This window comes from Neofelis nebulosa, chromosome 5, assembly GCF_028018385.1.
Source record: "Neofelis nebulosa isolate mNeoNeb1 chromosome 5, mNeoNeb1.pri, whole genome shotgun sequence".
NCBI classification, from domain to species: domain Eukaryota; kingdom Metazoa; phylum Chordata; class Mammalia; order Carnivora; family Felidae; genus Neofelis; species Neofelis nebulosa.
In genome coordinates this window covers 136,653,634-136,666,966 of record NC_080786.1, presented here as the reverse complement: position 1 = coordinate 136,666,966, position 13,333 = coordinate 136,653,634, and the positions used below count along the sequence as shown (strand labels likewise).

At 33.3% G+C, this 13,333-nt stretch overlaps 1 protein-coding gene across 3 annotated transcripts in view; it reads right to left on the bottom strand.

The window, feature by feature from the left end:
- The window catches only part of NCAM2 (neural cell adhesion molecule 2), a 529,034-nt gene that overhangs the window by 159,660 nt on the left and 356,041 nt on the right, over nt 1–13,333 (bottom strand). For all 3 annotated transcript variants that reach the window (XM_058731784.1, XM_058731785.1, XM_058731786.1), the window contains 2 exons: nt 8,224–8,384; nt 5,943–6,088 (listed from right to left, as the gene is read on the bottom strand). In XM_058731784.1, coding sequence (XP_058587767.1) covers nt 5,943–6,088; nt 8,224–8,384 — 307 coding nt within the window. The remainder of the gene's footprint in view (nt 1–5,942; nt 6,089–8,223; nt 8,385–13,333) is intronic.

Here is a 13,333-nt window from a genome sequence, read left to right as displayed (position 1 = left end):
GTGTTCCAGTCTTCAGAATTTCATAAGTAAACTTGGCATCATATTAATTCAAAGTATGTTTGACACAAAGGCAGTATTTAAAAGTGTGGTACCAGTGAAGGTACACATACTAAGTTTGGTATGACTTGGAAAAACAATTTTTATTTTATTTAAATCTTTTAAGTTTATTTTATTTTTTTAATTTTTTTAACGTTTATTTATTATTGAGAGACAGAGAGACACAGAGCATGAGAAGGGGACGGGTAGAGAGAGGGGGAGACACAGAATCTGAAATAGGCTCCAGGCTCCAAGCTGTCAGCACAGAGCCCAACGCGGGGCTCGAACTCACAAACTGTGAGATCATGACCTGAACCGAAGTCGGTCACCCAACCAACTGAGCCACCCAGGCGTCCCTTAAATCTTTTAAGTTTATTTATTTATTCTGAGAGTGTGGGAGGGGCAGAGAGAGAGAGAGAGACAGAGAGAGAGAGAGAGAGAGAGAGAGAGAGAGAGAGAGAGAATCCCAAACAGGCTCTGGTTGGATGCTTAACCGACTAAGCTATCCAGGTGCCCCAACAATTTTTATTTTATAGTTTGGTATTTATTTTAATGATATTTAAAAATATAAGTAATGTGTCACCATGCTTTTTATTCCACAGGTATTTTTGGTTAGGATTAGAATAAATGAAAAACTAATTTAAAGAAAACTAAGTGTTTAACAGTATAACAGGCAGCACCATGCATATAGTAAAGAGAAAAGCTCACTGCCAAGGGACTGAAATTCAAGAAATTCTGCTTAAGACAGTTATAACTTATTGCTATACATTTCAAATACTTCTTATCAGTGTAGGGTGGGATTAATTTCTGGTAGAGGAAGGCCTATAATTTACTATGTAGGACAAGTATAACAGGAATAAAATAATTATAGATTCTGTATCTTAGGAGTGGATAAATGGCACATGTGAGATGACATCTCCCAGACAATATTACAAGCACTTTGTAATTATTACATAAAACATTCTATTCATATAGATGGGATTGCATGCTGTTAGTTTACCATTTTGTAAGAATTCTAGAAGTCAAAATCACTCCCTGTAGATCTTTTTACTTCCATTTACTCTTAACATAACAAGTAACAATATTTTTCTTTGAAAATGTTTAAAAGACACCAGGTTTATTCTATGAATCTGAAATCATATTTCAAAAATTTATGGACAAAGCACTGTTAAGTAATCTTGCTTTGTGGCATGTAGCATTTTTTCTTCCTATTTAATGACCTGTTTAGTTTTTCGTACAATGTGAGTCTATTTAGAATCAATATTTATTGCTATAGAGTGTGGGAGTTTTACATGAGCCCAAAAGAAGGCAAATAATGAATCACTTCCTAGAGAAGAAACTTGGGGGGTGGGGGAGAAGACAGATCTGAGAGAGTGCAAAGAAGTCTATGATATTTCTGGTCCTGATTTTGTGTCTCCCAAGAAGAAAGACCAGCCTTTCTTTAGCATAAGAATCTATCCTCATCCCAAATAGGAAGCTGGAGCTCTCATCTGTACTTCCCTGCAGAGATCGAGATTGACACCAATCATACAATGATTAAGATGAAACTCAGATGCAGGTTCTGGACATTTTCAGCTTCCAAGAAGAATGTGATATATAGTTACCAGACCTGGAATTTAGCGTGGTAAGACAAGTTCGTATCTGAGCCATTAAATTAATAGGGCTAGAGATGATTTTATTTTATTATTTTTTATTTACTTTTATATTTAGTGTGAGAGAATGTGAGTAGGGGAGAGGGGCAAAGGGAAAGAGAGAAAATCTTAAGCAGGCTCCATGCTGACCTTGGAGCCCAATGTGGGGCTCAATCCCACAACCCTGGGATAATAACCTGAGACAAAATCAAGAGTCAGATAGTCAATGGACTGTATCACCCAAGGGCCCTATAGTAAATTTCTACATATTGCTATGGCAGAGAAGCACAAACTATAACAACTATGACACCATTCTGTTCTCGTGTTATTCAATGCAGCACATATGACAATGCTCACACATTTTTGATCTGTGACAGCAGTCATTAATAGGTTTAATAGTCATTAATAGTCATTAATCATAATTAACATGATCATTTTCTCATGCATAAAATATCTAAAGACTGGATACCTCCAAGACAAGATAAAAAAAAAAACAAAACTTTTAAGATGTTTGATTTGTATCTGGGATGTTGTTATGTGAACTCTCATTTTATCTTCAGAAATATTTTTCCAGGTATGTCTTATTATCCTGATTTAGACATGCAAAACCTGAGGTTAGATATAAGAGGTAATATAGTGAATGACACATCAACGTGACGAAATTAGGATTAAACTTTGATGTGTGACATTTTGCATGACTTCCCATACAAATTCATCAATATTTATAATCTTACACATATTAACATGTCTTGATTAATAAGGATGATAATAACGAATGATCTAAAGAAACTTTTAAAATAAATGGCAAGTATTAATGCCAGGGACTATGTCAACACACTGAAGACAAATATAATCTTACATAATCCCCAGGTCAACTCTGTGAAAGAAGCATGGTTTTATTTTAAAGATAAAGATTTTAGGGGTGCCTAGGTGGCTCAGCCGGTTAAGCGTCTGACTCTTGACTTTGGCTCATGTCATGATCTCATGGTTTGTGAGACAGAGCCCTGTGCTGGGCTCATCGCTGACGGTGTGGAACTTGTTTGGAATTCTCTCTCTTCCTCTCTCTCTACCCGTTGCTTTCTCTCTCCCTCTCTGTCTCAAATATATAAACTTAAAAAAATATTAGATTGCATAGTTTGTAAATTAGATTAGATTAGATTGCATAGTTTGTAAATTGCAAAACAATTTACAACTTTTAATCCATGGCTACTTTATATTCCACAACGATAGCTTTGGTTTTGTCTTAAACTTTATTGTATATACTTATATACTATTAAAATTATGTATATAGCATCTATTAAATGAAGAGGCTAGGGATTTCTGATTTTTATAAACAAATATATCTTAAGATGACTACAATATAATCTGTTAATAACAAGCTGTCAGTTTAATGGTTTCTGGATAACCCTGGTAAATCAATATTTTATGGAAAATTATAAATAATATTTTAGTTGCATGAAAATAAAGTGCTTAGAAATCTTCAATAAATGGATAACTAAAAGTTAGTGAAAACTGAAATTTCTTTAAAAATGGAGAACAAAATATTATTTTGAAGTAGCAATGAATATTAAGAAAATATTTTTAAAGTGGACACTATTTTTCTTACATATTACACATGCTTTTGAAATTTCCTAAAGTTTCCAAAATTACATATATTATTTTAAATGTAGACAAAATGCATTAAAGTGAATTAGAAGAGATAGTCATGAGTTTAAGAGAGCTCTGTGTTTAAGCACCATATTTTTTGTTGTAATTTCTGAAGGACACCATATTTGCAAGGATATTTTATGGTATGTTAATATGTATAGTTCAATCATTCTACAAAACTATAGCTACAGAAAACATCTGCATGTCAGCATATTCAAAATGCCTCATGATATCCACTTAGCTGAGTCTCCCCAAATTCTTGATCCACAAAATCATGAGCAAAAGAAAATGGTTGCTTTGTGCCACTATGTTCTGGGGTCATTTATTATGTAATAAGGATACCAGAACACAAACTGAGACAATATATATACAGTGTTTATTAAGATGCATTAACACAATGGTTGCTAAGCAGTGAACACTTCTCATGGACTCCTAACATTTATTCCATGGGAAGGGAGGTCTGCTAACATACCAATCCTAGACTTTCCAAATTCTTTTTTTTTTTTTTTTTTCAACGTTTTTTATTTATTTTTGGGACAGACAGAGACAGAGCATGAACGGGGGAGGGGCAGAGAGAGAGGGAGACACAGAATCGGAAACAGGCTCCAGGCTCTGAGCCATCAGCCCAGAGCCTGACGCGGGGCTCGAACTCACGGACCGCGAGATCGTGACCTGGCTGAAGTCGGATGCTTAACCGACTGCGCCACCCAGGCGCCCCTAGACTTTCCAAATTCTTAATAAATCTTTCCCATGAGGAAAGTTCTTTTCAAACAAAACGAGTTGATAATTTTTCATAACTACTAGAGAAGAAATGTCTGTATATAGTTTTGAGTGGCCTGGGATTTAGACTATAAAATAAAATATCACAACCTTCTGGTTATTTGCTAACTTTTCATTAATAAAATAACTGAATATAATGTATCTTTCATTTTTGGTACACACATAAAGAAACATCTATTAAATGAAGAGTAAATACTACCTTTAAGATGAGAACTCTTAGGAATTTTAGAGTGGTCAGGAAAATAATGAAAACGTGAGTTAAGAATATGAAGGTATACTTAATAAGGCTTTATAGATATGAAAATCATTATTTTGAGAGTGATCTTGTCTCAAGAAATATACTAAACTGGCATAAAAACAATCACCTACAGTTTTATATATCTAAAATATAAGTCCTTTCAGATTTTGCAACTGTGCCATAATAATATCTATGATTTCCTGTTAATAAAAATTGAAAGCAAACTCTATATCATTTCTCTGGATTGCCAAAAGATATTTTATAAATTTGATTTTCAATTTGTATATATAAAATAAGTAAATAAAAACAGCATAACTATTACCAAAAGTGATACAAGGTCTTAAAAAATGCCATCATTTGGGGTGCCTGGGTAGCTCAGTTGGTTAGGTGTCAGACTCTTGGTTTCAGCTCAGGTCATGATCTCACGGGTTCGTGGTCGGAGCCCTGCTCCATGCTGACAGTGCAGGACCTGCTTGGGATTCTCTCTCCCTCTCTGTCTCTGCTTCTTCCCTGCTTGTGCACTCTCTCTCTCTCAAAATAAATAAACTTTAAAAAAAATGCCATCATGAGGAGAAAATGAGGTAAATAAGTGTGATATATCATATGTATAATATTATATATGATACATACATATATATATCATATATATGAATACAATTCTTGCAAAGAATAAATAGCAAATAAACAGGTAAATGGCTATTTTGTCAATTTATGGAGTCAGCATGTTAAAAAATTACATAACGTGTTAGAGGGACAGAAAGTATATTTCAAATAAGGTGGTTTCAAATTTTTCTGCTATCACTGTTGGTAAGTCAAATGCGCTTATATTTCAGAAATAACTATGTTTTGCGGACCTTGATTTAAATTAATGAAAGGTTTAAAGGAGTTTCTCTTCAATATTGAGAAAAGAAATCTAAGCTTAATCCTACCCTCTTTCATACGTGTAAAATGACAGTTCCATCGTATCATTAATTCACTCTTCTTTCTGTTTCACTTTCTTCTATACTTTGGAGTTTTATATCAGTAATTATGAAAAATAACAATAATGAAAACCTACTAATTCATTTCTTAGTAATTGAATGCATTCTATTGACAGGTCACCAATTTACATGGGAATGACAATTGCCAGAATGCTGTTCACTTACTTCTCTTTCTTAGATTCTAAATTATATGAAAGCAGCAACCTAATCTTCTGCTACACGAAGACAATTCTAAAGAGTAAAGAGTTAATAACAATCAGCATCTGGAGAATGTAAATGACTTCCCTTTTCACAACACTGGGTACAGGAAGGGGGATGTTAAAATTGCAATAAGAAAATTTACAGATTCGAAGTATGCCAAAAGTCCATGAAAGCAAACTTAAGAATATCAATAACCTAATATTTTGTGGCTTAATGAAAAACATCTTTAAATATTATACTTTCACTCTTTTCTCCCCTGATCTTATTTTTAGGCTGCCTGTGGTGGAGTTACCCTTTTAAAAATTAAACCATTTCTTGTATTCCTACAAGTTACTTGAGAAGCTGGAGTCCACGGTGAGATTTAATAATAGGCAAAAACTCTGAAAACACAAAGGTACTGAAAATCACTAGATATTGAGTTCCTGTTACCTTATCGCCTTCAGAAAACGTGATGCCATCTACGGCTCTTTTCCAAGTGATTTCTGGAATAGGCTCCCCTTCTGCTTCACATGTAAGCGTGACTTCACCGTTCTCATGTGTAGTCTCATTTTTAAGCTGTATTATGTGAGGCTGTACTGTAAAGAATATATACATTACTCAATCTGTATGGGAGGAAAATATTACCACTCAGACTTAAAAGCCATGGCAGGCATTTGAGTCCACATGAGTCCAGTACAAAATTATCAACTTTGTGGCAGTTCCTGCAACTTGCTTTGCTTTAAAGGAGTGCCAAGAGACAGTTGAACGCACAGAAGAAAAAAACTTTAAAAATAATTCTCATTGATTATCAGAAAAATAATTTGAAGTGGCTTAGAAACCAGCATACAAATTATGATTCCTTTCAAATTTTTGCAATTTAAAAGACACTTAATTATTTTTTCCCTCTCTTAATGCAATAAAATTAAAAATTTCCAGTTTAAAAGTCTCAGAGTATCTATGTTTCTGTGTGTGTGTGTGTGTGTGTGTGTGTGTGTTTATGTGTGACATCAGCTTATTTAGTGATTATCTCTTATGCTCTAAAAATGATTTCACCAAAGAAGGAAAATGATGACTATATCTTGAAGATGTATGAAGTATAATTATGCATAATATTTAAAATATTTATGAAGTAAGTATATATACATGTTATTTTTTGATATTCCAATTGATTTATTTTACCTTAGTTTATTTTAACAATATTTTAGGTATTTTGGCTAATAATTTCTTTATAATTATGACTTCAAAAATGAGAAAAAATGTCTCCTAATTGAAATTATTTTTATATTAAAAACTATGTCTATCCACAAATTTACATGACACCACAGAGCTTTATGATTGTAAAACTGTATTATCTGTACTTATATTTTGGTACACCACAAAGGGATAAAAGCTAGCACTTGTTATTTCATAAAAAGTAACAGTTTATTTAATCTTTAAATGGAATTAATCATGTAATATAAATAAGTTGTTTTAATCTGAGAAAATTAGGTTCCTATTATAGGAAATATGGCATATATACTTTTTACTAACTCAGTGTTTACTCCCTTGACTTTAATGGATTTAGGTAGATTTCTACTACACATATATTTGATTTTGTGTCAAACATAATACAAATTTGTTCAGTGTTACTATACAAAAGTGATTACAACAGCAATGTAGAATATCATGCAGTATTTTCTACTTGAAAAGATGAAAGTATTAGAAACATTCTATTATTTATCTCTGTTCTCATTCACTGCCATCCTAATAAGAAAAAAAACCTAATATTTCATAAGAGCTCTTTGATGCAAATTGAGAATATCTACCTTTTGGGATTATCTCAGAAACTATCATTTGTAATTAATTAATTTATTTTTATACTGAGTCATATTTATTTAGTGTAGGTTTTAAAGAGAACAACCTTGTTAAGTGAGGAATAGTGCTATAACAAGATAAGGGCTTCCTATAATTTCTAACAGTTTTAAGTTTGTTTACTTTTTCCTCTGCATGAACCATTGTCCTTCTTACTCTTAAAGAATCTTCCTTCTTTCCTTTCCCTGCCCTCTGTTGTGAAATCATTTTGATAAGTGTTTTGAAAAATGGAGAAAACATATTAATTATTACTAGTGCATTTAATTTTTAGTATTATGGTTGTTAAAGACAATGATATATTCTAAATACACTAGAAAAATTGCTTTTCTTCTTACAATCATATATGGAAGCTAAATCAATCATAATAATTTTAAAACCCTTACTAGTTATCTACTTTTTGTAAGTTCCCCAAAGAAGGCAATATGGATCTTAGTAAATATGGAAGATATTCATATTTCCTTTTAAAAAAATGAAAAAAGGAGTATTTACTAATGGTTACACATAGACATTTCCTAATTATAGCTTTACAGAGGTATTGTTTTGAAGTATATTCAAAGTACAACTAATCTCAATATGTGTCACTTAAAGATTTATGAAGACCAACCCATATTATATATAAATTGTAACGGATCCCAATATGTGTAATTTAAATGAATTTTCTTCCATCTTCTGTTATGAGTCAGCCAATATTTTACAAGAATATACATGTATCGTTTCATGTAATTCTCAAAATAATTCTATCTGGTAGCTGCAATGCTAAAATATATTTCAGATGAGAAATGAGATTTAGTGAAAGTTAGTGACATATAAGTAACAGTACAATTTGACTCAGACCTCCCTCTAGACATCATAATTTTAACCACTATGCTATAATACTTACCAAAGACCTGGAGGAATGCCTGTTTTTCATCTTCTCCTGCTTTATTTGTGGCCCTGCAGATATAAGGACCCCCATCACTATTAATTATGTTCCTGACAGTGAGTTCTGTATTGCTTCCTTTTAATACGTATTTTTCATTTTCTTCAATGAACTTGCCATTCCTAAAGAAGAAAACAGAGGTTGATCTTCATAAATCTGACTTCATAACTCAGAAGGAGATTGTACTCAATTTTTTGATCACTCATTGTCAATCATTTCATGGCTATTGATAGACAAGGCTATATTCCAATCACAAGTGTACTTTTAGTAGCTCAGTGAAAACTCAATTACTAGGCATTAGAATTATACTTGAAAACTGCTTTGGATTTAGAGACAAGAGTAACTTTTGAGCTATGTTGAAATCATAACACTTTTTCGGCAAAAAAGCACATTCGTTCAATTTTTACCTTATTAGCAAAAAAATTTTGTGTTGCTGATCTTAATTCTATATACACTTTTTATGTTGGTGAGTCAACACACATTTACTGGGTCCCTAGGACACACTTAAGATAGTTTCTATGGAAATATCCCTTAAAGAAGTTTCAAAGTAAATGCAATTTAAATACATTACCAATTTATATTGCAAATAAGTATTACCAATAAAGGGGTAAGATTAAACAATTATTTGCAAGTGCAGTTAGAGAAATTATGCTGAATATGATGACTTAATTCATTAATGAGAAGAAATCACTTTTCTTAGATATGTTCCCTCTTAGACATCAATAATTTTCAATATTTTCCAAGTTCTTTCTGAACTGAAATAGTCTTCACTCTCTTCCAATTCCAGTTTGTGTTGTCTGTTAAAACAATGTTTTTCAATTTTTGCCTGTAATACGTACAGTAAAAAAATATTTTAAATATATTTAAATCGTAAGCAATCCACAGTTCCCCTTAATATGTGTGGAACCTTCTTGTAATGTATATTCCCTTCCATTCAAGTTTATTCTCCTTATTTACTCTTCCTCCTCCTTTGTTCTCTTCAGTTTTCCTTCCATATTTTTTTTTTGTATAATGGTATTTTGAATGACTGAATTGATTGCAAGGCCCATGGATGTAAAATGTTTAGGATCTGTCCTTAGAGGATGGGGTATCTATTTGTCTACACAAGTTTAAATTTAAAAACGAATCTCTGAAAAAATTATTTTAAAAAATTCCTAGAATGAGAGAACATTTCTTCAACACACTAAATGATCATTCCAGTGAATTCTGGTTTCACTTAACCAAAAGCAAGGTATGGTGCATATCCTAATACAATACTTATCTTTCTATGACTCATTAGCATCTGTTTTTCCAGTTTCTACTGACATCTCTAAAGATATCATGAAATGTGCAAAAATATCATAAGAGTGGGCTCCAAAAGTAGGGTTTGTAAAATACCCAAAGCAAATGTATATCTATATATATAGAGAGATACATAGATCTCTCTCTCTCTCTCTCTCTCTCTCTCTACATATAGATATGTATGTTGCTCTGTATTTTTATATATTTTTATATTTTATGAATCTAAAACTAACAACAATGAAATATGATATTCCATCTTTTTTGTCCAGAATGTAATATATATAGCCTTCATAGTAATTAGTGATATATTTCTTACACTAGCCAAGTAGAAATTACTAATTTGTATAACCATAACAAAACAACAGTAAGAATAATAATAATACATAGAAATTTAAGCAATCTGTGGTTTATAATATACTTTCCCTATAAATTCTACCTGATTAAAAGCTCACAATTAGCTCACAGATGTCTATTTTCACTCCCACCGTCATTCACAGATTAGAAAACAAAAATTTTAAGTATAATTTTCACACCCCTTAATTCACAGATGAAGACAAATAGGTTCACACAGTAATATAAGAAGCATAATAACTAAATTCTAGTGCTCTTTCTGATAAAGAGGGTTGTTTCTCTACCTCATGTGAAATATTGTGATAAATGTTTGAAGTATGGCAAATGAGTGAGACATGGCTACCTATCATGAAGAATTGATAATATGACTGGCAGTAACAGAGGATAAGGTAGATATCATTAATGAATTTATTCATAACTTCTCGTATGTTAGGTAGGGGAAAGAGGGATCTACTGTAGTAGGAGAAAAGGCAAAAGATGAGTGAAATACTTCTAATTTTCATGGGGAAAAATTATGATTTGGGCTTTGCAGTGGATGGGAAGATCTAGAAGAGATTTAGAGGAAATAAGTATATAAAGACTATGTTCCCTTCAAGAACTTAATTTAAAAATATCAGCAAGGGAACTAACCAAAGTAATAGTTTCTAAATTCCTCTCTCTTAACAAACTTCTGATATAGAATATACTTGTTATTATTCACAATCCACTTCTGGAGAATGCCATGTGTGCAAAAGACTTTCAAAGAATTCTGGTGGAATTATATAAGCTCATACTTGAAACTCAAACCACTTCTCTAAGTAATGCTTTTCTAGGCACAAGAAAATAGGTATGAGAATCACGGAATCCACCAGAAACTCCAACTCTGCAAGAAACATAATGGCAATAAATTCATATCTTTTAGTACTCACTCTAAATGTCAATGGACTCAGTGCTCCAATGAAAAGACACAGGGTAACAGAATGGATAAGAAAAGATCCATCTATATGCTGTTTACAAGAGACCCACTTTAGACCTAAAGACAATGGACTAAATGTTGAAATCAAAAGACATAAGGTAACAGAATGGTTAAGAAAACAAAATCCATCTCTGTGCTGTTCACAAGAGACCTACTTGAGACCTAAAGACACCTTCAGATTGAAAGTAAGGGGATGAGAACCATCTATCATGCTAATGGTCAACAAAAGAAAGCTGGAGTAGCCATACTTACAGACATTAAAAAGAGACTGTAACAAGAGATGAAGAGGGCATTATATCATAATTAAGGGCTCTATCCGCCAAGAAGACCTAATAATTGTAAACATTTATGCTCCCAATGTGAAAGCACCCAAATATACAAATCAATTCAGCACAAACATAAACTCCTTGATAGTAATACCATCAGCATCCTTTCTTGATAAAAACCCTCAAGAAAGTAGGGAGAGAAGGATCACACCTCAAGATCATAAGAGCCATATATGAAAGACCCAATGCTAATATCATCCTCAACAGGGAAATACTAAGAGTTTTCCCCCTGAAGTTAGGAACAAGACAGGGATATCCACTCTCATCACTGTTATTCAAAGTAGTATTGGAAGTCTAAGCCTCCACCAATCAGACAATGCAAAGAAATAAAAAGCATCCAAATTGGCCAGGAGGAGGTCAAACTTTCACTCTTGGCAGATCACAAGATATACTATATGGAAAACCCAAAAGAGTCCATCAAAAAAACGCTAAAACTGATCCATGAATTCAGCAAAACTGCAGGATATAAATCAATGCACAGAAATCGGTTGCATTCCTATACACCAACAATGAATCAACAGAAAGAGAAATCAAGGAATCGATCCCATTTACAGTTGCACCAAAACGCATAAAATGCCTAGGAATAAATCTAACCAAAGAGGTGAAAAATCTACACACTGAAACTATAAAAAGCTTATGAGAGAAATTTAAGAAGACACACACAGAAAAGGAAAAAGATTCCATGCTTCTGGATAGGAAGAACAAATATTGTTAAAATGTCAATACTACCCAAAGCAATCCACATATTCAATACAATACCTATCAAAATAATACCAGCATTCTTCACAGAGCTAGAACAAACAATCCTAAAATTTGTATGGAACCAGAGAAGACTCCAAATAGCCAAAGCAATCTTGAAAAAGAAAACCAAAGCAGGAGGCATCATAATCCCAGACTTCAAGCTATACTACAAAGCTGTAATCATCAAGACAGTATGGTACTGGCACAAAAACAGACATTCAGATCAATGGAACCGAATAGAGAACCCAGAAATGGACCCACAAATTTATGGCCAGTTAATCTTTGACAAAGCAGGAAAGAATATCCAATGGAATAAAGACAGTCTCTTCAGCAAGTGGTGCTGGGAAAACTGGACAGCGACATGCAGAAGAATGAACCTGGACCACTTTCTTACACCATACACAAAAATAAACTCAAAATGGATGAAACACCTCAATGTAAGACAGGAAGCCATCAAAATCCTTGAGGAGAAAGCAGGCAAAACCTCTCTGATCTTGGCCACAGCAACTTCTTACTCAACACGTCTCCAGCGGTAAGGGAAACAAAAGCAAAAATGAACTACTGGGACCTCATCAAAATAAAAAGCTTCTGTACAGCGAAGGAAACAATCAGCAAAACTAAAAGGCAACCGACAGAATGGGAGAAGATATTTGCAAATGACATATCAGATGAAGGGTTAGTATCCAAAATCTATAAAGAACTTATCAAACTCAACACCCAGAAAACAAATAATCCAGTGAAGAAATGGGCAAAAAACAGGAATAGACACTTCTCCAAGGAAGACATGCAGATGGCCAACCGACACATGAAAAAATGCTCACCATCACTCATCATCAGGGAAATACAAATCAAAACCACAATGAGATACAACCTCACACCTGTCAGAATGGCTAACATTAACAACTCAAGCAACAACAGATGTTAGCGAGGATGCGGAAAAAGAGGATCTCTTTTGCATTGTTGGTAGCAGTGCAAGCTGGTGCAGCCACTCTGGAAAACAGTATGGAGGTTCCTCAAAAAACTAAAAATAGAACTACCCTATGACCCAGCAATTGCACTACTAGGCATTTATCCATAGGATACAGGTGTGCTGTTTCAAAGGGACACAAGCACCCCCATGCTTATAGCAGCACTATCAACAAAAGCCAAAGTACGGAAAGAGCCCAAATGTCCATCGCCATTGGTGGATGAATGGATAAAGAAGATGTAGTATGTGTGTGTGTGTGTGTGTGTGTGTGTGTGTGTGTGTGTGTGTATATATATATATATATATATATGCACAATGGAGTATTACTTGGCAATCAAAAAGAATGAAATTTTGCCAATCTCAACAGCATGGATGGAACTAGAGGGTATTATGCTAAGCGAAATTAGTCAGAGAAAAACAAATATGACTTCACTCACATGAGGACGTTAA